General features: G+C 39.9%; 1 protein-coding gene across 1 annotated transcript in view; it reads right to left on the reverse strand.

The window, feature by feature from the left end:
• PLPP4 (phospholipid phosphatase 4) overlaps positions 1–24,336 on the reverse strand; it is a 46,999-nt gene extending 22,663 nt beyond the window's left edge. The window contains exons 1-3 of the mRNA XM_041461418.1: positions 24,272–24,336; positions 6,780–6,888; positions 2,810–2,900 (exon numbers count right to left, since the gene is read on the reverse strand). Of these exons, the coding sequence (XP_041317352.1) occupies positions 2,810–2,900; positions 6,780–6,888; positions 24,272–24,327 (256 nt within the window). The 5' untranslated portion in view covers positions 24,328–24,336. The remainder of the gene's footprint in view (positions 1–2,809; positions 2,901–6,779; positions 6,889–24,271) is intronic.
• Positions 24,337–26,488: the final 2,152 nt, after the last annotated feature.

Raw genomic sequence — 26,488 nt, forward strand, 5'->3', positions numbered from 1 at the left:
GTGTGTGTGTGTGATGCACGATTAAACACTTCACTTTCACGCTGAAGCATTGTCTTTTGGCCAAAATTACAATTAGATGACTTTATTTCTCTTTCAAGAGGATTTGGATGTTTTGATTAAGTATTTCAGTGTTTTCCCTTTACATTTGCACCCATGATTAACAATTTTTTTCTGATAAAATTGGACAACAAGAAGGAACTGTCATACTAGGTGAGAATTAATCATCTCTTCTATTTGTGTTTGCATGCCAAGTCCCCAGACTTTGCAAAGAACCTCACCTCAAGCCTGTGGAGATCTTTGCCTTGATTTTACTGGCACTTGGATCCTGCACATACACACATTTTAGATTAAAACTGATTTAATTTTGCAGTCCACACTGTAGCCCCCTGTTGCAAACCAGGAGCCAATGAATTTTATTTCCCACCAGAAAAAAAAATTATCAGGCAAATGTCTGATTTCAGCAGCACTCATCCTGTCTCCATAAAACCTTTGCCTGAGGATATTACAGACCATAAAAATGTATTATAGTGTTGTGTGTTGTATTTTTTAAAGTTAAAAAAAAAAGTGGGACCTTCATCAAAGCAAAAATAAGGGTTTTCTCAGAATATAACAATAGCTGCCAGCAAAAAATGAAAGAACAAGTCAATCCTAGAGTCATCCCTACTGTTAAAAAAATTCTTCCTCTTTCAACACCTGTGATCACAGTGACCACTCAATTCTATGCTCTGTTTTTCCCCTCCATTGTTTTGTCTCAGTTCTAATGGAAATTGCATGGGGAAATTTTCCATGAAGTCAAATGCAGATGAACAGCAATGCCACAGCACTACACTGCCCTTCTTAAAAAACTTGCCTGCTTTTGAAGACAGGCAGCAAAATTCAGTCTTTTTGTTGAGTTTTGTCTTAGTTGCTCCTTGCACACCTGACAGAGATGTGCCTTCACTGTTGCACATTCATTACACTGGCAAGCCAAGCATCAATTGAGAGTGTGACTTTATAGGTGTGATTATATGACTTTAGATGGGCAGTATGAATCTTTCCATTTGTTCTGCTGTTGTTTCCCTTAAGAAAGATTCATACTGCCCTTCTAAAGTCATATAATTGAGTCAGTGAGAGATTCAGGCACTCCCAGGGAAAGGCTTAAGGACACCTAAATTAACTCCTCCTTACTCCAGGTGCATTGAATCCCCTTCTCTTCACTAATGGCTACATGAGGGGCAAAGAATTTTCATCTATTTTTCATCTTTTCTCTCCTCTATGCATCATGCTTAAAGAAATCTACCTTTTGGGGAACTCCCTGATCATTCTTTATGAACATTCTGTGATAGATCTCACAAATCAGAGGCTCACCACACCAAATGAACCCTCACATCACCAGACACTGAACTTTATTAGAGTACAGTGTACTTGAACTAGTAAGTAAGTGGCAAATAAGCCAAAAGAAGTTCCACAGTTATGGCACAAACTGAACAGAACATCAGGTTTGGTGTTTCCTTAGTCTGGGCAGCAAGGGGAATGCTGGGGAAGTTGGCAACTTTTCTCCTAATGTTATAGAGGGAATAACAACAGAAGGCAAAACACCAGGAAAAAAATAATGTCTTTTTAGAAAAAAAAGGTGAAAGTAAATGATGGAGAAACTGAGCCTAAGCTCCTCTCCTGCTTACACAACAGGAGAGGAGGCTCAGAGCTGACTGTGTGTGTTTCATGAATGAGGAGTTATTTCCACTGAATGGCCTTGTCAGTAAAGTATCACTCTCAGACATTTCAGAACTTACAACAAATGACTGACAGCAGTCAAAACAAACCTAGGATCACTTCACACTTGTGTGAGAGCAACTAAAGAATAATCTGTGGGAATTAAGTCTTGTCTAAATTTTTTTTTTCCAATTACACAGTGCCATTTACATCCTATCTAGTTAAAGCAAGGTTAAGTATTGCTTTGATTGTACCATGTAAGGGGCAATAAATAAAGTGTAAATTAGCCAGTAAAGCAGAATTTCAGAATTATGAATGTTTTAAACGTAAGGCAAACAAAAACATTTGCATTCCTTAGTGTTTCAAGGTATCCCTTGCCAGTGAAAGTGCTTGAATCAATATTGGTCTCTGGCAATATCTGTAAATAAAAAGGATCTGAGCACATATTACTGTAAGATTTCAAGAGATAGGCACAGCCAGAATTAGTTGGAACAGCTTAAAACTTACCCTCTCCATTGTCCTCTGCTCCGTTTTCCTGCCTACAACTGTAATCAGACCTCACCCAGAGCACAGTCACTACAGCTCACAGCCCAGGATTAAGTGCACACCTAATTCAATTGGCAGTTAAGGATGAAACAACAGCTTCTAATTAGAAAAACTGAGCCAAGAGCATGGATTTTGCAATGGGTAACAGTAAATTGCAGGAGAAGATCAGAGAAAACAATGAGAGGAGTAATTTCCTACACTAAACAGCTAAGTTGCAGAGGACTTTCCAGTCAAAGCTTTGATTTAGAATAGCTGCAAGTACAAATAAGAGGTAAGTAAAGATTGGGTGTGACAGAAAAAATATACATCTGAACAGCCTCTCAGATGGACTTGTCTTTGCTGATCAAATTCCAGTCCTTGCTGGCTAGATTGTGGAATTAAGGCACAGAATCCGTACATCTACAAACACACATAAACCCAAAGGCTTCTGTGAGATGCCCTGAGACTGCACTGAAAATGACTATAATGGGCTGTAATGGAAACAGGTTTTCTTCAAGGCTTGAAGTACACTTGGAATCAATCTCTGAGAGCCATCAGACATTTTTCCACCTTGAAGTATGACACACATTACCTAAGAAAGCCTCTTTAATTTCGGTCTTGTCTGTTCGACGGATTATTTTCACCACAAAAATGACTGCCAGTGGCGTGAGGAACGAAATTGCCTGTGAGAGATAACAAACACCATGTGTGAGAGCATCAATTCCTTCTCAGTCCCACTGATTAATAATTAGCTGCAGCCAGCTCCATTTAAACTGAAAGGCTGAACGATCTTTATCAGACTCCTGACCTTAAGCAAAGTGGGATCATTTGTCTTTGCAACTCCAGGGTGACAAGCACATTAATATTCCAATATAGCCCTCAACTATAATTGATGTGTAATTGCCCAGAGATGCATTTAAAATGTCAGCTCCTCCAATGAAAAGGTAACCATAAGGTCCACAAAATTCCCAAACACAGATTTTGGACATTTTTTTCTCAGGGTGCATTGCTGAGGAAGGCAGCCCACCCACCCAGGCTGAGTGCTCAGTAAGCCCCTACTCAACACAACAGCCTGCAGCACCTGGCATTTTAAAATGTTCTTTTTCTTACTTTTTGTTTTCTTTTCAACTGTCATGCTTGAATGCATTGGGAAGATTTTGTCTTTATGATTCTTTTATTTACAAGTGTTCAGATGTGGAGCGAGCTGCTTTGTTTTGTTCAAACTCAGAAAAACAACACCTGAGCATCTACAGGTTTAGTCACTGGTTAAACAGAATATCCTGGAATTGTCAGTGCTGGAGGACAGGAATCCTCCTACAAGGAACCTGAAATGGCATCTATGCCTCAGTGTACACACTTTATTCTCTTTTAAAAAAGTGAAAGCTACTGGCTGAGGTTTGGGTTTGGTTTTTATTTTTTTTTAACAAGGCAAAAATTAAGCTGTAAATGGCAAAAGGGATGCCAGGTCTTAAGTAAGATTATGCTTTCTTTACTGAAGCTGAATTGGGCCTTACTTCTTAAATAGCCCCAGTGATAGAAAAACCAGACCAGACAGATATATTATGGCAAAAGACACGTGATTCAATCTTCTTTTTAAACTGTAGATTTAAATAGAATTTAATTTTTTATTTAATTAATTTAAATTTTAAATTAATCCCGGCCCTCACTTTATGATTTCAGACAATCTGAGTAGGAAACAACACGACAGTGGGCTATGTTTGTAATTTTGGCTGTGCATCTTGTACCAGATTGTCCTTGCCTGCATCTCCAAAATACTAACTCAGTGAACCATGCAGATTAAAACACAGGCTGCAGTCTGTTCCCCTTTTCTACATTTAGGAAGGCAGGCACCAGAATTTGTGCAAAAAGAGGAGTCACTTCCACTTAAAATCTCCCCCTGTCTAAGTATGTGTGAAATTCAAGTTTGGATGCCAATGCCACTTTACTGCTCCAGAAATATTCACTTCTCTCTCTCCTCATCAACAATTTAATTTCTGCTTTCAGAGACAGTGTGAAATTAAAAATAAATAAAGAGAAAAAGTTGAGGCAAATCCTAGAATTTCTAGTTTCATTCTTAAAAATAAGGATTGCCACCAGGAAAAAAAAGATGAAAAATATCTGCATTCCAGGACTGAAGAACATGTAGAAATATAGCCAAGGCTGACAGGCTTATAGTGGTGGTTTAATGGAGTCAGAAATCTTTTGAACAAGCAGGAGCATCAAAAATTATCAACAAAGAATAGCATTCAGATGGCAGCTTGTTCCAAACCGCTTCCCCATCCATCTTCAGAAATCTGGTAAAACTGCAGATTTCCTCATATTTCACAAGCATGTGAATTTTTTAGGGAGATGAACTATTCATGTTCGTGGTGTATTGCTGCTCCTTACACAAATGCATTAGCTGGAAGGTGCTTTTTATTCTGCAGCAAAATGCACACACACATAAATTTTGGCTTGTGACAGACTCCTTTTATTTATTTTGCAAAAAAGTTTCTCTATGGCTCATATCTAAAACAGATTTGGCAACATTCTAATGAGCAATACTCTCCTCAGATGCATCTCAGCTATGTTTCCTTTCCCTGCAGTGAAATATTCCAGCATTGCCAGGCTTTTGTGAAACACAGACAAAATCTGTCATTTATTATCCATCCTGGCAAGCCAGAGAGATGCTGAAGTCACAGGGACACAATTCCACTTTTCCAAGGGAAAGCTGGCAGTTACCTGCACTTTCCAAGACGAGGAATATCCTTTGATAGAGAGACAGAACCAGGCTCAGCTCATTCCAGTTTTTGCTACCCATGCAGAAGTCAGCTTTGTCTAATTTGGATGTGCAATCACAACATTTCTCTTGAATTCAAGTCTCTCATAGCAAATAAAATAATCCAGCAATTCATAAAGTCTTAGAGATTGCTTTCTGATAAGCCATGGCCATAATTTCAATATCAGAGTACAGTGGTGGCAACAAATTCTTTCCACGATGAGAGATTATGAGCAATGCTAGAGCCAGATTTTTCTTCTTTTAATTAAAAAAAAAAAGAAAGTAATATAGAAACTACCCATGTTTCTTAATGTAAGAAGCTGTTGACTGTTTAAAATCTGAGCCAGAAAGAAAACACAGGCCATACAAATGTTAGTGACACAGAGTTGCCTCAAAGTTCCACCCACCACAAACTCTGCCAAAATCTGGGCCTATGGGAACATATTAAATGGGAATACATTATAATTATATCCCAGAATTGTGCTTCCCAGTGCCTATTGCCTGGGGAATAAGAGGATGGACTAATGATTATCCCAACTGGTTCCAAAAATCGTTTCAGCCCTTCGGCAAAACCCTGTACCATGATTCACTCTTGGTTCTTGAACTCCTCAGTTACAAACACATTAGAGAAACCATGAGCAAAGTAATGCTGAGCAGGAGGAAAAACCACACAATTAAAGTCAGTCCTTCCCAGCACAACAGTTTAATGTTTGGCTTGGGGGTTATTTTGTTTGTTGTTTGATTTTTCGTTTTGGTGTTTTTTACACAGCTGCCTTCCATTTCAGGAAAAACATATATTTTCTTCCATCCAAGATTAAAAAGTCCAAAATAGAGCTGCTTCTTAGTGCAATATAAACAACATATTTCTTGTTCATAAAGGCAAATTTAAAAATCAGGCCTTCAGCATCTGTCTTAGAAGGTTGAGATAAATGGTTGCCTCATACACAGGAGATACCTTTAAACTGTTCCTTAATTTAAAAAATTTTATAAATTAAGCATTAAGCATTTATAAAGAAAGCTGAATAGAAATTACGTAGCTGATTTGCATTTAATCTGAATTCAAGTTTGAAAAATAAAACCCTGGCATCACTGAAGACTCAGGAAAAGATGACTTTGAGACAGCTGTTGGGAAGACTGAACTACCACTTTTACAGCCTGAACTACAGTCATAATGTCAGCATTTCTGAGGTGGTCTGTTTTACTGCAGTCATATATAGAGATTATCGTGATTATTAATCATTGCTGGTGAAGTTTATCAAAATTATGAAGTTTGATAACCAAATTCAGCCATCCAGTCTGTATCTGCTGAGCAGGGAAGAGCCAGAAGAGCAGCGACAGCAGGGCAGCTCTGTGATATATTTAGTGTTGGCAGAAGCTAAAACAAAGGTTTTGCCTCTAGGGAAAAGAAAAAGATTATTCAGAGTCCAGTATCTCAGTGCCTAACATGACTAAAACAAATTGGATCTCCAAATTTAAGCACTTAACCTTCTAAGAGCACGGCAAGGTTTTGCCAGGTCACCCAACCAGCTAATTGAAAAAACTTCTCTACTCATTTCTCTCACATCCCTCTCAGCTAACACTGCTCTCAATACTAAACTGAAAAATCAACACTCATAAATTCAATCAACTGATAATGCTGCTTTTTAAAGACTTCCCATAATTTGCTACATTTTGGACAACATTGGCTTGGAAAAGGATTGTCTTTAGCATTAAAGGAACATCCTCTACTTGTCAGATATTTCCTGCTGCTTATCAAAGGAACATTTAGTCAGTTTGCAGCCATCAAGTGGCCTTTAGTACTTACAAACATGAGCCGTGTGGGGATGTTGTCTGATTGCACCAAGGGATTTTTGTACAGCCAGATCTCCTCTGGCTGGATCACTCGCTGGAATGGATCCAAAAATTCCGTAAAACTGAAAAAAATAATGAAAGGTACAGATGTTTCACAATTTGAAGTGATGACCAAAAAAAACCCAGAAGAGTTCTGGTCATTTAGAATTTCCCCCAAATTTGACTATGACATAGCATGCATGAATTATCCTTATTAATAAATTGTTACCTTGCCATCCTACCTCATTGCATTTTCGTAAGACAAACTTTATAAATACACCCTTCAGAAAATGGGTTTTAAAAGCCTACACCTTTGAAGTTGTTCTACAACTTTGTAAAAGTTACATAAACACTGCTGTGGAAAACAATTTTATTTTTTTTCTTGGGAAAAGTGTGCAAATAAGACTGAGATTAAATAAATCATGTAGTCATTTATTATCAATTTACAATCATGTAATCCAGTATTTTATAATTATTGTTTATAATTCCTGAAAAAATTATACAAGCAATGTAAAATATTAAATGTCTTTCAAATGCCAAGATTCAGACTTTGAAGCCTGACAGCTGCATTTGCAGGATCACAAAGCAAAAGAAAGAAGAAGCCCGGAAAATTTCTTCTACTGATAAAAAGAGATAACTTTAGTGGATATCTCCAAAAGAGACTTACACCTAAAACAGGATGGACTGTCAAGCTGAAGAACAATCTAAGTCTAGCTGAAATATCTCATTCTACCAAAATAATTTTAATTTCATTATTATGTCTATTAGCCATCTTATAAAGCAAAAACACAAAAAAAACAAAAACGGCAAAAAAAAAAAAAACCAACCCAGAAAAAAATCCAAAAAAAGCAACCACAAAAACAAAAAAAAAAAAAAAAAAAACCCAAAAAAAAAAAAAAAAAAAAAAACACCGAAAAAAACCAAAAAAAGCAACCACAAAAACAGTAAAATCCACCCAAACACATGAAAAACTTAATCATTCTGTAAATACATTATTTTACAATTAAGAGCATCAAAATAAAATGTTGAAGCTCCATTGTTCTGTAGAAAGCAATTTGTGTGGGTATCTTTTGTCATGCACTGAAAGAAAAAGCAGGAACTGTGGTCTGTGGCTGCAGCAGCAAATTTCAGAAGCTTTTCATGGCTACTTAAATTATCTCACTTCATTTGAACCATACTCCTCTTTCCACAGAGTCCTTCAGTGCTCTTCAACTTTTCTTGGCTTTGAATTAATACCAGACAACCTGAGAAGTTTGGCCTTTGTTTTCCACTGCTCATTTCAGTTTATTAGTTTATTAGGGCTCGAGGAATGGGTGCTGAGGGAGGACACAGGGACAGTTTCTTGTAGGTTGGTATCACCTGATAAACCAGAGCCAGAACTCAGAGGTGTAGCAGTCCAAATCTTTATTTACTGGAAGTTTTCCAAAGCCAAGGGCTTTAAACCTCTCCAAACACAGGTTTTACATCAGTAGCAGGCACACCAAGTGACTTTGTAAAGAGAAAAAGCCCAAAGCAATTTGCAGAGCAGAGTGAAATTAAACCATACTCACACATGCAGCTCTCCCCAGGGAAGACAAACCTCAAAAAACCCAGCTGGGTCAGCAATTTCCTCAAGAGAAGCAAGCCACTGCCCCTGCCCATGGCAGGGGGTGGAACTAGGGCATCTTCAAAGGTCTCCTCCACCCCAAACCCTTCTCTGACCCCTTTACCTGGGCACACTCAGACTCCCTGACCTCTTCTTCCTCTCCTTTCCTGTAGTAATTACATACCCTCTGAAAAGAGAGAGACATGGTTCTACCAAGAAAATCCTGGGAAGCTGTGTAGAACTGTGGGAAACTTAGAGGAAAGAATTCAATTATTATTATCTCCCTTTCTGTAACCATTGTTTACAGATATGTTTCTCCAGAGTGTGGTATTCACCAATGGTGTGAGAGGAGATTCCTAAATGCCAATCAGGTCTTAGGTCCACCATGGTTTCCATAAGAAATGTAGATTTCTAATAATAAAGTGTCTTTTCATGCCTTCTGATGATGGAGTCTCTGTATCACCTCTGGCTGTCCCCAACACCCCTCCAGTGATTTTTTCCTAAATGAAAACAACCAAATTTAAGGACCAAAGAAGGTCAAACACAGCCTTGTCACTTGTAACAATATTTCAGTTTCTATACTGGCCTACATGCACAAGAAGATTGTTCTGGGAGCTTAAGGAGTCTGGTTTTGCAAGGGGAATATTTACTGTTGTACTCAGCCTCTCCAAACCCAGAGTCTGAGCCTGCTCTCCCAAGAAAGTGAACTTCAGGAGTGTCAAAACAATTTGTTTCGGTGTTTTCAAAATCTTTTTTAAGTTTAAAAGACAATGACTTACACAAGACATGAAAACAGGAAACATTTCTAAAGAACAGCTCCATATCACCCATATGAAAAATTCATTTTCTAGTTTTCAACTAGAAAAATAAAGGTCAACTCCTAGACAATGCAAGCAGGTTTGGTTCCAAATTTCAACTAAGAGAGTCCTAAAGTACATTATTTGAAGTATTTCTGGTAACTGCAGAGTGCAAACCACAGACAAACATCTGTGCTTCAAGGTGATCAAGACAGATCCCTGCACCAGTGCACTTCTGGAAAATTTGTCACTGTGGATCAGAAGTGTAATTAATTTGATGTTAAGACATTTGACATTATGAACAAATGCCAACAGAGTTAAAGGTTTGGGGCTCTTCTTGATCTTTTGTTTCCTGCCCCTTGTGATGTAAGAAAGCTGAAATTATTTTTGTTTAAATCTGAGGAATTTTTTAAAAATCAAACTCGGTTCTCACAGGAAACACACTGCAGATACATACTGTCATAAGATTTAATGCCTTTAAGAGCAAAATAACACATGCTAAAGAGATGAAATGTAATAAATAACATAAATAGTATCTGATTTCAGATGAGGACTGATTTTTTGATTAATATATACTCATCTGTACTCATATAAAGAATGAGTAATTTCAACAAATCCATCAATGACTGTAATTATTATTATTTTATGCAACAGCAGCAGTTTTGTAACCACTATATATTAAATCTGATTAGGTTTTCATCTATTTCTTTGACTTGTGTTCTGAATATCTTCCCAAAATTGTGTTCAAACTTAGTGCAACATAGTGCAAAAAAAACCCCCCAGAAAACAAACAAACAAAAAAGTTTTCTGAAACTAGGCAAAATAATTTCAGAATCACTGTTGAAGGAGGAAAAAAAATATCTGCAGAAGGCAGCAGATGTCACTGTGAACAATACAGAAATAGAAAGTAAACAGTTAAAGGAAAGAGACTGTAAAAAAAGAAATAACTTTTTTTTTTTTTTAAGCTTCCAAAAGAGCTCAACTGCTAATTAAATTTTTATGCCAAGACTCATAAGAGAACAATTCTCTTCTTTTTTGAAGCATCACCAATGGGTGAGTGGATATGAGATTTCACTAGCTTGAAGGCAATTCCCTTTGTACTCCATTAAACAATCATGAGGACATACTGGCTTCTAAGCTGCCTGACACTTGCATTTATGTCCCTTTGTCCCAACCAAAAGTGCAGTCTATCACTATTCAAAAGTCAGCTCAAGCTTGTTTAAAGGACTAGATGTGATGAGAAATGAATGCAGGCCTTGGACAGAGAAAACTGGTTTTGATCCTTTTGTGTTATGGCCCAAAGTACAACCTCAGCCACGGAAGTGTCCCCAAAAAAACTTCCTTTGTTTTAGTACAGAAAAATTTAGTCTTAGCTTTTTGGCCTTTTTTCATTTTTACATATTCACCCAACGTTTTTAACAGCTTAGCAAGCAAGATTTCAAACACTTCAGCCTGATGACAAGTCTTTAAGGCATAAAAGCATTTCCATTAACTTCGAGAGCCTTTAACTGTGACTTTCAAAGCAACCCAAGGGAAAGAGGAGCCCAAACTCCATTAAAAACATCAGTGAGCAACAGGTGCCCCAGTCCCTGGGGTTGCTTTGGCCATGCCAGCTCTGCTGCTTACAGCTCCACACTGAGTAAAAACGCTGCTCTTTTCCCAGGTCTTCGAGGTACATTAACTTCATTTCCATTTCACAGCATGCAGCCCTTTAGGATCATTTCATGCCAGCACCACAGCACAGCCAGAGCCAGGTAACAGCTCACTAAAAGCAGTTTTGTGATGTTATGGACTAATAACTTGGGGTTATCTTTTTATGAAACCATTCACTGGTAGTGGAGGAATCAAACAGAGCATAAATATCTTCATAGATGTTTTGACCTGAGTTTCCACAGTGGTTTTCATGCCCCATAAGCAGCAGCAGGATATTGTTTGGCATTTCACTCTGGTATTTTTGGGGTCCCCAGGACAAAGGAGGAATGATTGAATCCATGTTCTTAGAAGGCTAATTTATTATTTTATGATACTGTATTATATTAAAGAATGCTATACTAAACTATACTAAAGAATAGAGAAAGGATACAGACAGAAGGCTACAAAGAATGATAATGAACAACTCTTGACTTCTTCCAGAGTCCTGACACAGCTGGCCTGTAATTGGCCAATAACTAAAAACAATTCACATGCACCCAATGAAACAATCACCTACCACATTCCAAAGAAGCAAAACACAGGAGAAGCGACTCAGATAATTATTGTTTACATTTTTCTCTGAGGCTTCTCAGCTTCCCAGGAGAAGAAATCCTGGCAAAGGGATTTTTCAGAAAATATGACAGTGACACCTCACCTTATTGTTTCCACCACTGCCTGGCCCTCAGCTGCATAAATCACACAGCAAAGCTGAAATTTCTGCCTGGTCCTGAGCATCAGCTAAAGGGTGGTTGGTTGGTTGGTTGGCTGGCTGGCAGGAGAAAGGGGAAATTGGGTTTTTTTTGCCTTTTAGTTTTCCTCTCACAGACAAATCTTGTCCCAAATACCAAGTGACAATAGCTGAGAGGATAGAGCAGTACACTCGGGATGGCAAAGCACCAGGAGAGAATGAAAGAAACGTGGGATTGTGACACCCAGACTTTCATCCCAGACACCTCATGAATGCCCCTCCTCTTTTCTAAGTTTCATCTGTTGATAAGCAGATTTTATCCTCAAATGGCTCTGTCTGCATGTCCCCACTGGGGCAAACAACAAAAACATGGCATGTTCATCAACTTCTCTTATAAATCACCTCTGGAGGCTTGTGGGGAATACATTTGGCTCTGACCACCATTCCCTGACTGCAGAACTCTGTGTCAGCAAACACTGCTGCCTCTCCCAAAACCACAGATTAACTGGGACTCTTGGAACTCCATTTTTCATGTTTCTACATGGATATTTCCTCTAGTATACCCCAAGCTGGGTCTCAAAGCTAGTAGTAAAAGCTTTTCTGGTGTGCCTGCCATGTTAAATTGTGCAATCAGCTGTTCTGCAAAGTTGAGAGTGGTGTCAGTGGTGCTGAAGTTGGTAATAGTTGCCCTAATTGCAGAGGATGTGCACAATTCATAACTCAGGATTTGCTTTAGGGGCTTCACACAAGTGATCCAGGCTGAGAGAGAGAGCCCCAGAGTTTGCATCAGCATTGAACACTCTTCACATCACCTTGGCTCACATTTGAATTCAAGTTTACTCTTTCTGAAACACACTAATAGAGGGGAAAACATTCATGTCGTGTTACTTGATGTACCTGGAGAGAATCACTGATTCTCAAGCCATGAGAAAACCTAAATTTGTTTACTGCCTACAAATAACGTCATGGGAAGAAAAGAAAAAAAAAAACCAACCAAAACCTTAACTTCTTAGAGGTTATTTTACAAATTCCTGCGAAAACTGACAAAATTTGAAAAGCTTGAAAAGTTCTGTGTCTGGCACGTAAAATTAACAAAACTGAAGGACAGGGGATGGATATGAGGGGAGATAAGAAGCAAAGAAGCAAAGCCTGTGGTTTATCACCATGATTCTGCCCTCCAAGGAGCTGGAGCAATTCAGACTCTGAAATGCTGCTGCCTGTGTGTATCAGCACGATGAGATAGCTTTGTGTCAGCTCAGGTTAGCACAAGCAAAGAGATCTGAGACATTTAATATCTAAAGTAATTTGGGAAATCCATAGCTCCTCAGCCATCAAGAAGGGTTACAATATATCTGGCCAAGACTCAATTATGAATGATGAGCAAGGAAGAAGCTGGCATGAATTAAAAATATAACTTCAATAATATAAACTCTACTTTGATAGAAATGTTCTCTGTAGTTAAGGCACAACACTGGGTGTCAAGAGATTTGATCTTTCCTGACATGGTTTTACAAAGCAAGGTTGGGAAAACCATTCCAGTATCAGTAACTCTGAATTCTGCAGTTTGTTTATTAACTGGACTTTATTAGCTCCACATGCCAAGTATGCACTGCTGACAAACACCCAGCAACAGCTTTAACTTCTCCAGAGAAACCAAAAGCAAATAGTTAATTTTAAATACATATCCTCATTTATATTGCAGTAGGTACTGAATGCAAATGAGGTGTTCCCATCAGAACAGACCTAATGTTTTATTGGTTCCTCATAGACTTTTATGGAAACATGTTACTGTAAATATCATTTTTAACTGCACTAAAACCAGTTAAGTACTGTACACTCACACTGACACAGAAACACCAGTAACAATAAATTAACCCTTTTTAACAGCTAAAAACTTTTTATTTCCTAGTACTATGCCATGCAGTGTTTACACCTGATTAACAATTTGAAAACCCCATATAGAGCAGTGTTTACACCTGATTAACAATTTGAAAACCCCATATAGAGCAGTGTTTACACCTGATTAACAATTTGAAATCCCCACGTAGAGCTTTATTGGGACTGATAAAGACAAAGGACATGGGCAATATTTTTGGGGTTTTTATTTAATGTCACTGGCAAGTAGAGGACTGGTTCTGGAGGGTAGCTTTGGCTTCAGATGAGTCAGTATGACTTGATGGAAAATATTTCTGAATACTTTAAATTAGCTAGCAATTGCAGTGTGACATTTAATTAGCACATATGCCTCCATTAGCCCTTCAGATATACAAGAAATCATTTTGATTAAGAAAAGATGGAAAATAAATTCTGATGTGGTTTTAAAACACACACATATTACCACAGCTGTCATATCTCCCTGAAGTGCTAAATAAGAAGAGTTTCCAGTATTTTCCTTCAGCCTTACTGACAGGTTTCCCAGATTTGCCTGACATATCCACTGATTTTACAGATTTACATCACGGTAGAACTTCTTCCAAAGATGAATGGCCTCTCCTCCTTGCAGCCAACACTGCACCCAGCAAGGAGGCAACAGCTGTGGAGCCTGGGTTCACGTAAAATCTCAGATCTCAAACTAAAAACAATACAGGCTCACCACAGGAGTTCTGCAGCTTATGAAATCACATATCAATGAGATATATACTTAGAATACATAATATGAAAGAGCAAACCAACAATCTTTTCACAATGCTGAAAAAGAAAGAACGGCCTGGATAGGAGTTTTAGAACTTAATGTTAGGTTTCTTTGCACTTAAATTATATTATCTCTGTTTTCCCAGCCCCTAGCATTTGAACTCTAAGTAAAAAAATTTCCTTCCTGTGATACAGAGGAAAGGGAAAGGATTATCTGAGCATGCATAAACAGCACAAGAACAAGAGGTTAACATAGCTAGGAAGTTGTTCTTGGACACCTGAAAGATTCCAAAAACTTCCAGTCCATGCATTCTCCTTGTTAGGGGCTGAGCCTTTGATAGCAAGTAGAGCTAAATATCACTGAGCATCATTATCGTAAATCTAGAAAACTCACATTCCATGGGAATAAAATGGGTTTCCAGGCCTTAAAGCACTTAATTAGCTTCAATACAGCATTTTCACCATCATATCTTCCTCAGAGGAGTGGGATATTTGGAAGTGGAAGGAACAAAGAGGGAATAGTTGGTCATGCAGCATTGCAGCTTTGATCAAAAGAGCAGAAGACAAGAGTGACTATACTGAACCATGAAAAAAACTACTGCAAAATGAGTCTAAGTCATATTAGTTTTTTAATTTTCACAACTTTCCTTGACCTAATATTGAAAGCAATTTTTGCAGCTTTGCTTTCTGGTCAGCAGAGTATAAAATAAACCATTCTGAAACAAAAACAACTTTGTTTTGGCTGCTCCTGGGGTGAAACAGCCATTCAGCCCTTGTGATCCCTGCTGACATGGAGCAGTGCTGCCCTTGGAAAACAAGGCAAGGAGGTCAGAGCTGCTGCTTATTGTCAAGGTGCAACTCTTCAGGCCATCCAGAAATAATCAACAGTGGTAGTTTTAAACAGAAATAGAAATAACCAATTTAAATAGAAATAACCAATATCGGTCAAATGAAAACTATTGGCTCCTGCTTTCATTGCATTACCTCCTGTTTTATTTACTAAAAAAAATTATTTATGGTATTATTTGTTGCCTCTATCCTCTATATTTATAAATATACCCTATGATACAAGATATTTCACAAAAGCCATTTTAATGTGGTTTTGGGGAGGAGAAAGTAGAGGAAAACAAAATAATGAGTTTTGCAGCCATTAGAAGTGTCAAAGCTGGCAGCTGAGCATCATCCTAAAGTGAAAAACAGAATTCATATTACAGGCTTAAATTAACTAAGCACATGCCTGAATAATGAACCCAAACACACTGCAGACAGTCAAAATTTTCCTCTTGATGTTTTTAATGTTTATTTTGATTACATCTCAAACTGTTTTCAGTCAAACTCTCCACAGTTCCCTGCACAACTACACAGCTTCACAGCAAATTGATGGAGATGAGTCTAGTTAAATTTCTTTTTTTCATATCTGCATATCACACACTATTGATTATGTTTGGACCTGAAGTGAAAGTTGGGGTAAACTCACAACCATGCTGAGTTTTCTCTCTGTGACAACAGCTCCCCCTCTCAGTTATCTCTGTCCCTCCCTCACTCCTCCTCCTAATGATATTCCAAATAAAATCCAACTGTGTTAAAATCATTCAGTCCAAAAACATTTATGTGAAACCTACATGTTTCAGAGTATCAGTAATGATTAAAACAAATAATGATATTAAGAGAAGAAGATCTAGTAATGGGGAATAGGAACATCACTTGTTGCAGTTTGTAGCACTTGCTGAGGTGCAATAGCAATAGTTCTACTCCTGGAAAGCACCTTGGACAGAGACAAACACAATTATAAATTATTGATTATTAATTATTAATGGCCTCTGCAGGCTGTGAGAGCTCAGACAGGCTGTTAGATCTGTTCTCCCATTAGTGAGAATTAGCAGTTAATGAAAATAGAAGATTTCTATCTGGTGGTACTCCCCTCTGTTCTCCCTTTTCAAGGCTTCACAACACTTGGCAGGGAGACACAAACCCTTCACAGCTGAAACATTTCTGAGCTCCATTATACATGCTAAAGAGGTAGTAAAACTCACCCAAAAAAGCCTAAAATGCCAGATTGTGGAGTAAAACATTGTGCCTAATCTAGGATATCATTTGTCCCACAATCTGGTTAATGCAGAATATTTAGCACACAAACTTTGGCAGGGCACTGCCCTGCAGAAGGGACCATCAGCTTCTGTTCAGGGTTTGCTGAAGTATTCTCCAAGTAATTTCAAATTGCTGTCTCTGTTTCCTTTCCCACCCACCAAAATGAGTCAAAAATCTCTTACAAGAAATTTCATTTCAAACTTTCACCCACTCTCTCAGGCAATGGAAACCTCAGTCCACCCAGTGCCAGCTTACAGGAGCAGCCAGTCTGTCTCCTCACAGCAAAGCAAAATTTGATGTAAAATACTCCTAAAACACTTCAGTGTAACTTGCATTTTAAAACTTCCCTTGGTGGAGACTCTCCCTGTCCTTGGCAGTCCATCACAGTGCTCCACGTCCTTAACATTAGAATATATTTCCCCACACTCAACCTGAGTTTCCTTTGCTACAAATTTAAAAATCTTTCCTTCCTGTCTAATTCCCAGAGGATGTGAAGAGCAGCTTGTTATCTTCATACACCTTTATGGAGCTGCTTACCTGTGAAGATCACTGCCATGTCTCTTCAGATCTTCAGATAAAACAACTGAATTATTTCTACCTTTGCCAGGAATAAAAAAAAAAAATAGTTTTCTATATCTCTCTTACAATCTTCCTCATAATCTCAATCTTCCTAAATAATTAATCTCCATCAACTACTTACTATGAAAACAGCAATTGTCACTCTGTTACCTACCCTACAGCAAAACAATTTCCACTTATTGCATTCTTATGCAATTTTAATTCAAATTCAGCAGTATTTTAACAAGGAAAATATTTAGCCAGTCAGATAGTAAAACTAGAAGCATTTTGTAATGCAGAGAAACAAACAAATACAATACACAGTGACTGCAGCAATCTGATTTAAAATGAAGAAAAAAACCCCAATCTAGTTTTCTACAGAATCATATCAATCAATCACAAGAGTTTTTATATATCAATGATTTGTTGTCCAATGATGACAAATTTAACATTTAAAGGCAAGGGAAAAATGGGGATGGAAGGTACTTTAAATTCCATATAGCCATGAAAACCTTAGTTCAAGTCCTAGAACTGGTGACAGCTTTGTCTCTCCATGCAGTCAGTGAGATTGGATCCACTGTAAAGGAGTTGTTCTGACCCAGAAACAAGTGAAGCTTTCCTGAACCATCCAAGACTAAGTCCCTGCTGCTCATTAGTGGATCACAACCAATACTTTAATTAGGGACACGAGTGCTGTGTGTAGCTTTCTGTCCTTTTCCACTAATTCTTGCCAATACAAATGCAGCACTCAGGCATCCCCTGTTCAGTTCCAGCACAGTCCTCACTACACAAAAGAGTTACAAGACACACTAAGTTTTACCCTTAATTCATTTTTAGCATCAATAATTCTGCCAGCTATTTCCAAATACTGGCTTTTCAAAGTCACTGACAGATTGGGAGACCATAAAGATCTTGATTTACTGTGCCAGATATGAGTACATTCTCAGCAGTAAGACTATAATTTTTATTAAATTCTTTCCCATAAGAATCACAGTTGTGCCCTATCTTGACTATGCTTAGATCAAAGTATAAGACTCAATTTATTAAAGAAAAATTTTCCCCCCCGGAACCCTATCAGTAGCATTCTCCCTATAAAACATCCTCAATCAGGCTAGAAGCAAATAAACACAAAGTGCCAAAGCCTGTGAGTAAATGGGATTCAACAACAAGATTCAACAAGAGACACAAAGTCACCATTTACTCCTCAAAAAATCTGGAGCAGATGCTTTGGCATTTACAATAGCATCCTCTTTTAGCATGTATTCATTCAGCTGTGAGTTTAGCCATGGAGATCAACTGTAAATCCTATCCTATTAGCAGGACAACTAGAATTCCTACCATTAAATCCCCTTCCCATCCTTTCCCCCAGTCTCAGGGAAGACAAAATAAATAATTCAGTTCCACAATCTAAAAGTATTGATACAACAGTCCGTACAAACAGTCTGTCTTTTGCTCAGACCAGAGTCTGCACAAAAAAACAGGCAGGTACAATTTTTCCCGAATAACTGTTATCAAAGTTAGTAAAATCCTATCCTACTCCAATAAATAAAATACAGAAACAATGAAATCAGAAGATTCAGCTAGCTGAAACACCAAGCAGCTGAACAGCAGGATGGCACTGAGTGGATGCTGCTTCATCACTCCCCTCCTCAGCTGGATGGGGGAGAGGAAATTCCCTGAAAGGCACCCGGGTTGAGGTGAGAACAGGCAGAGATCACTCAGCAGTTACTGTCATGGGAAAAACAGACTTGACTGAGGGAAACTATTCCAATCATAGAGGAAAATGAGAAAATAAAACCTAAGCCTTAAAACAGCTTCCCACCGTTCTCCCCAGGTTTAATGTGGAATTTTTTCTCCTTCTTCCCCTGCAATGGTACAGGGGGTGGGGAATGCAGACTGAGATCAGATCACCACAGCCACTCCTGCAGCACCCCAGCCACCAAAACCTGGCCATAAACCCAAAAGTTTCCTGTGAACTCCCTGGTACTTCACACACAGGGCAGGCACACAGTCATTTTGTTCTGTGCCTCATATAACACCAGGTATTATTGGTATTTGGGGCCTTTTGATTTCATAGTAACCTGTCCAGGAGACAGAGAAAAGTTAAAATTCAGGTTACTTTGTGGTATATCAGGGAGTTACAGGAGCTCCATTCCAGCTCTCCCATCCCTTCAAAGGTGTGATTGACTCTGCTGAGCACTGGAACAAGTCTGCTGCTCAATATGCAACCTCTGATAGGTGCTCTCAGATCCCAAGCACCAGAAAAGCTCTTTTCTACAACAGGTCTTGCCCTCACCGCTTCATTAACACTACTCAGTGAATTAGACTTCAACCTGCACCACAAAACAAATCTTTCCCTCACTTTAATCACATGTAAATTACAGTTTACAATGATGCAGCTATTTTTAAGCAGGTTAGCAAACATATTGATGTTTTCATTTCCTGTTGTATTACTGTTTGTGAAACTAACACTGAAAAAGCTCCAAGACTGTTCAATGTGTTTGGCTACCTCATGACAAAGAATTTATCAATTAACTGAAGGGTTAGGGTGAGGAAAAGAAGGATTGCCCTTGCTTTCTTGATGAGAAATTAGGATACACAGAAATGAAGTCCAAGACTTTGAGGATCAGAAGCCAAAGATCAGGTTCCAAAGAAAGTCAGAATGATGGGATATTCAAATCAAGAACAGAGGACATAAAACCACTAAGAAGTGGCCAAATACCAACTTTGAAACATTCAATAGAGAGCCAAGGCTTAAGAGGTGCTTTGAATTCTTGGTCCAACAGATTTGTGTAAATTCACAGCACCTGAGTCAGAATAAGAAAATAAATCTTAATGTCTCATTCTGGTGATTTCTTCTCAATACCATCTTGCTTTTGCCACCTACAGTCACAATTTTCAGCTCAGTCTATCCTCCAAAAATCCCATCCATAGGAGAGATAAAAGGCAAACCCAGTCTGGGAGAAGAGCAATGCAAAAGTGCAGCATTGTAGAATTTCCTCGGGTAATTGATTTTCTGTCTGTGTTAACAAGACAATACACAGTATCATTTATAAAGGCAACATATGCAGGATATCCAGAAGACAACATCCCCTGACAAAGAAAGCTACTTGAAAGAGCTTTGCACACCAAATTATTTCATGCATATTCATAACTCGATTAAAATATTAATACTGTAAACTTGTAAGAAACACAACAGGCACAGAAACAGCTTTTATTTACTTACACCAGAAACTGAACATGGCACACACACAAAGGATGTCAGCATTACTCAGTGCTGGAAACTCACACATGTGCAATATATATCTGTATATTAGCCTGCAGATAAACATTTATTCCCAAGGGAGGCTGCTAATGAGACTCTGCTGTGGGGAAGATATCCAATTAATCCAAATGACATTTATATTTTAATCACATCACATGCACTGAAGAGCTCGAGGTTTGATGAAGCAATCCTTGAAAGACTTTGCGTTTTTAATCAATTAGCTCTCTAAACATCAGTGACGTGCTGTTGACAAGTCCTTGGGTTAAGTATACAACAACACACACAAATCCTCTCTCCCTGCCAGGAGCAAACAGTGTGGTCTTCCAAAACTCCTGAAACAGGAGCAAAAAGTTTTCCTAATAGAACACACCTAAAACAGAGCACTAAGAAATAAAGACATCCCTCAGGCTCACTCTGAGCTACTCAGAGAATTCATTTTAGATGAAAAACTTTCTTTTAAGGGCATCACTCCTGTGTAAAACTATCAGACTTGCTCACAAATCCTTTTATAATTGGCTTATCTGAATAAAACCAAGTCAGGCAAAACAATTTGCTTTCTTCAAGCAACCTGTGACAAATCCCACTGCACACATGGAGACGAAAGTTTGGTCATTTTTAACATGTTTTAGCACTAATCAGGCATTTTAACATGTTCCAAGTCATGGAAATAAGTACAAAAATGAAAAAAAAAACCAGAGGTGCAAGACCTTAATTCAATCATTCTTCAAATTAGCAAATTAGCATTGGATTTTTCCTGTAAACAGTACATCCTCATGGCTGCTAAATAGACCATTCCTACTTCTGAGGGCTTACATGAAAACCTCACTTTAAAAATTAAACTCAGTTCTGTACTCACAAATATTCCTTAATAAGTAAAAACCTAAACAAAAATATGAAGTGAGAATTGATCAAAGTCAGGATTTGACTGGAAAATATTTGAAACTTCATAATGTAATAATCAAATTATAGCATGAGAATTTTCTTCACCCTGGAATTCACAAACCACCCGTGTTCCATCAGATCAGGTCAGCCCAATCAAAAGGTGCAAGGATAAATATTTTGAATGGTAAAAATCAATTTGATCATTAGAAACTGGGAGAAACTGTGGAGCAGAACAGAAATATCACTATCCTTGCAGTTTGTAACTCCCAGCTTGAGAGCTATTTTGCTGAAGGTACTCAAAGAATACCTATTTAACTTTGCAGTAAAGTTTGTATTTAGGTTTGTCTTTTTTTACTGCAGCCACTTGTTTTTGAGTTTTGACTCTGTTGTTTGGAGTCTGGGTTTGTTGTCTTTTTTTTAAACTCCTGCTTCTCAATTTCAGACCAACACAGTCCTTCTAATAAATCTCTTCTAACTAATCCCTCCTTCAATACCCCTAAATCCTGAGGGCTAAAATGCCCTTTAGCACAGATCTCTGTAAAGGCAGAGAAGCTTGAGTTGCTAAATTTCAATACCTAATCTGGTCTTTAATTGCTAAGTGAGCTCTCAGCAATTGCCATGAACACAACACCTAGAACTGAGTCAGTTGTTATCATTATCCTCCCTAAATGGCTGCTGAATTCAACCAAATCAATACCCAACTACCAGAAACGTGCATTGCTTCTAAGGGTGCCCATCTGCAGGATAGAAGAGATCTTATATAACAAGTACAGGTTTCTGCCTTTGATGGAATGACTGACGTTGATAATTATGGCAACTGGAGGAAAAAAAAAAAAAAAAAAGCCAGCCTTAAACATAGAAAACATGGTTGTTCTTGATCTAAAATACATTCAAATTGGCAATACATTCAATTTCAGCAATCACCAACAGAAGTTTTCACACCTCCATTTTTATGAGATGACATTTATTACCAAGCAAAGCACCAGAGTGGAATGTGCACTTTTTTTCTTTTGCATTCTGTGGTACAAAATATGCCAGTCATTATTGCTGTGAGTGACATGAACTGTTAGGTTGAAGCCCAAAGACATCTGGGAGGCACAGATGGTTCAGAACTCTCAAATAGCTGCGGAGCCATTCCCTTCAAGGTCAGGCTTCTGACACTGCAAGGGCTGGTAATGACACAAAGCCATCAAGACCTTTACAGAAAGAGCTCCTTCTCTTCTGTCCAGCTCCTCATTTCTGGCACTCAGCACAGAGAAGAGCTCAGACACAGCCTCAACTAATTTCTGTTAATGGCACTCCTCTCCAAGGGAGGTGGAACCTGCCTTTCCATTCCTAGAAATCTCTTCTGCAGTAGAGCTCAAGTTGCTGCTGCCTGGATTCCAGTCCCAGGGCTTCCAAATTCACCAGTGAATTTTCACTTCTGAAAAGATATTCCACTGACCTCAATGCTCCATAAAGATCTTTGCACTGGTTCTCTACAAAACCACAGGAAACAGAGTTTAAACCTCTGCAACATAAAAGTTTCAAAATGTGAGTAACTGCCACTTTAGAAAACTGAGAGAACTACTGAATCCTATTGCAACAGCAAAAGATCACTTCTGTTAGGCTAATATTATCTGAATAGGAAAGCTCTTCCATTGGTCTACCTAGAGATTGTATTCTTGCAACCATTACCAGCAAATAAAGCGCAGTTCTTCACAAAACTAAACACTGACCTGAATTTGGAACACTACCATGCCCATCACTTTCAGATGTCAATGAATACTCTGAATGACCTATTGAAATAGCAGAATTATTCCCCAGAATCCAATGAGGCAGGAGCTGAGCTGTGTGAAAATATGAGGAATTCTTCCATAGGCATTTGCCATTATGGTGACTCCACCAAGAGCTTTTCTGTTAGCTACCCCTCCTCAGAGAATTTTGGAACCAAGGCAAAAAGAATGGTGAAAATAATGGAATCTTTTAGAGAGGAAATCTAGACAGAAGAAAAGCACAACCAAGAAATGACTGATTATGATGGATCATGATTTCCATATCATAGTAATAAGCTACATGAAGAGATCTCCTACAGGGGTGATGTAGGTGATGAATTACACACACAATCATAAAAAATTGGAAGGTTCTGATGTAGCATCAGCCTCTGAGGTCTTTGCTCACCCTGTAATTCCATGTATTCCAGAAAGGAATTCTGTTGACAGGAACAGGTCTACTTTCAAAGTGAGATGCAACTGAACTGACAGATATCAAAGGCACCTCACAGGGTTTTGTTGCAAATCAAAAGATTTGCATCAATATTCAAGAGAAATGAGCACCGAGGAAAAAATCAAACACCAGTAAATTGGAGAAGTTATTAATTAACCATGAGAGGTTGAGAAAGGACTCATCAAAGCATTCAGCGTCACCGGGTCTAAGTCAATATCACAGCTTTACAGATGTCCTACACTGCCTGCACCTGTGACCAGCAGCATCCATCCTCAGGAAAACAAACGAGCAAACCCCAGAATCTGATCCCGGTTCTGTGATACTCCTGAGAGATCACAAACACTGAAAACACTCATCTTTAAACATTAAGCAGTGGAAATGCAAACTTATATAGAGTGGAACTTTTCATTGTTCAAATGCACGCAGAACACAAACTGCATGAAAGAAAGGGCTGAAATACACAAAGCAAAACGATGCATAACTGCTTTTTCTCCTAAAAAAAGGCTGAGGGAAAGAATGGTCCTGCAGCGACAGCTGCACATCTTTCAACAACCAGATTTTCATGACTTTCCTCCCTGCCCAACAGCGTGAGGAGAAGCTTCCCAAACCCTTTCTCACGCGTTCCACCTCCCGCTCAGCCCCAGCACCGGCGCTGCAGCTCCCCGGCCCCGGGGCTCCGCTGCTGCCGAACCTGCTGCGGGAGCGCATTCACAGCCCGCCAGGTGAGACCTTACCCCACACGCTGCAACCAACCCACCAGCACCTTTGAGGCTGCGTTGTTTTGGCTAGTCGCTTTTTGGATACTTCTCTCACAAACAGCAGCCTCTCCCAGAGAAATTCCACTCGGCTCTTCGGCAAACCCCGGGGCTGGGAGAGTTCCCTCAAAGACTCACACGGGGGAAATATTCCACCCCCGAGCACCCCGGCGGCAGCTCGGGCATCCCGAGGGAGATGCCCCGGCGAGCCCCGCACCTCCATCCCGCACTGCCCGCACTGCGAGCGGCACTCGCTTGTCAGACAGCACCGAGCAAAGTTGCCGCGGTGCCGCCGGCGGCCGCCGCCCGGCGCTACTCACACGAAGACCCCGAAGAGCAGCACGCGTATGCCGATCTCGATCGCCAGCTCCCGCATGGTGGGTCCGGCGCTCCCGCAGCCCCGCGCCGCCGCCTCTCACGCCCGGGGGCAGCGGGGCCGCCTCAGGCCGCCGGTCCCGCGGAGCCGAGCGCCGGGGGAGGGTCCCGGTGACTAACGCGGTGTCCCTGATCGGGGGGAGGGTCCCGGTGACTAACGCGGTGTCCCCGCTCGGGGGGAGGGGGCCGGCGATCCTGGGGATTTCCCCTGCCCGCCTTCCCGCCCGCCCCCGCGGCGCTGCCGAGCGGAGCCGCAGCCGGGGCCGTCCCGCCCGCCCCTCGGGGCCGCCCTGCGCCACCGCCCGCGGCTCCCCGGCACCGGGGTGATGTTCCTGCCTAACGCGGGGAAGGGGAGCGGTGGGAGCGCTTTCTCTGCCCCTTTCAGCGCAGCGCTCCCCGTCCTTCCCTGGAGGGCCATGGACCCATCGGTGTGAGGGGCTGACACCCCAGGGCACCGCCGCCACACGCTGGATTGCAGCCCCGGCCGTGGGCTGGCGTTCCGGTGCTCATCTCTGGCTCATAATGAAGCCCCGCGCTTAGAAAAGATGAAGAACAATAATAAATGGGGCCGGCGGGAGGGAGCATCGCCGCACACAGATAACGGCGGGTGTTCATAAAATCTCGAATTGCCGGCCCCTTGCTCAAAGGGCAATCCCACACCAGCCGTGCTGAGCTTGGCCTGTTCGCTTTATGTCTGCGTGAAGGATTAACAGCGTTCGGACACGTTCTACTGGATGTATTTATGTAACAGGCTTTTCACCTGCTCGCACATCCGTGCCGTTTTAAACCCTACTCCTCATTGTTAATGCAGATAACCCAGTGCGGCACGCCGGTTCAGATTCTGCATAATATGTGGTATTATAGCCTAAAGATGTCATTAATTCAGCGCCTGTTCTTTTAGAGATGAGTTTAGCTAAATATGCAGAGGTTGTAGTTATATGGGACCCCAAATTGCTGAGATGGGAGAAAGGCAGCAAAACAACCGATTACTTGGTTTACTCCTGTGACTCCAATCCATGCACCATTCCTCTTAATGGAATTCTCTGAACTGCCCAAATCCTTATATTGCCTTAGTCTACTTTTGCACAGAGTTCATTTAAGTTCCTCTTCCTTTAACTTCCTAAGCATGGAGAGACTCCTGAACATCTTTAGTGTAAGAGAGTTTCAGCCTTAAGTCATGAAATGCAGCAAACTAATTCACATTTAAATGTATTTAATTATCTGCTTTCTTGGGGCATTTGAAGGGGATGTCCTTCAGGAAAGTGTTCATAGCTATTAACACTGCACATAGCTACAGAACAGCCATCAGGACTGCAGCAGGAATCCAATCCACTTTGCTACATGATTATTACTGGAGAATTAATGCCAGAGATGCTTTGTTAAACCTATCTGCCTAATAGATGCACTGTGCATTAAAGGGAAGCTTTGAACTCTGAACTAACTACTAAATGGTAAAACTTTTATTGACCATGTTTGTGGAAGAACAGAGACATAAGACTGTGCTGAACTCATCTACACCAGTGCTAGAGAAGTACACCAGTGCTAGATTTGTTGCAAGGACTGAAACCCAGAAAACCCAGATTGTGACTGGCATCAGAGAGAACACTAAAAATGTTACTTAAAAGAGATCCCTCTCCCTTGTACACCTTATTTCATTAATTTCCAGACAAAGCTCAGTCAACTACTTATAGTCAGGATTTTAAAAAATGTGATTCACCCTCAGGAAGCAAAGCTAAATTGTGAAATCTCTGTATTCAACTGGTGGTGATGGTAAAGGACAGGCCACCTTCCTTTGAGGATGCTCAGCCCTCATTGACTGAAAGTGTACCTACATTCCTGATAGGTGTGCACTGGAATAATCTTTATTTTTATCAATAGACAGAAATAGCCTCATAATTAAAGCTCAGTCAACTACTTATAGTCAGGATTTTAAAAAATGTGATTCACCCTCAGGAAGCAAAGCTAAATTGTGAAATCTCTGTATTCAACTGGTGGTGATGGTAAAGGACAGGCCACCTTCCTTTGAGGATGCTCAGCCCTCATTGACTGAAAGTGTACCTACATTCCTGATAGGTGTGCACTGGAATAATCTTTATTAATAGACAGAAATAGCCTCATAATCTGTGTGAATCAAACCACTCATGAAACAAGGGGTTCTCATT

This window comes from Pyrgilauda ruficollis, unplaced genomic scaffold (genome assembly GCF_017590135.1).
Source record: "Pyrgilauda ruficollis isolate IOZ18807 unplaced genomic scaffold, ASM1759013v1 scaffold15, whole genome shotgun sequence".
Lineage (NCBI taxonomy): Eukaryota > Metazoa > Chordata > Aves > Passeriformes > Passeridae > Pyrgilauda > Pyrgilauda ruficollis.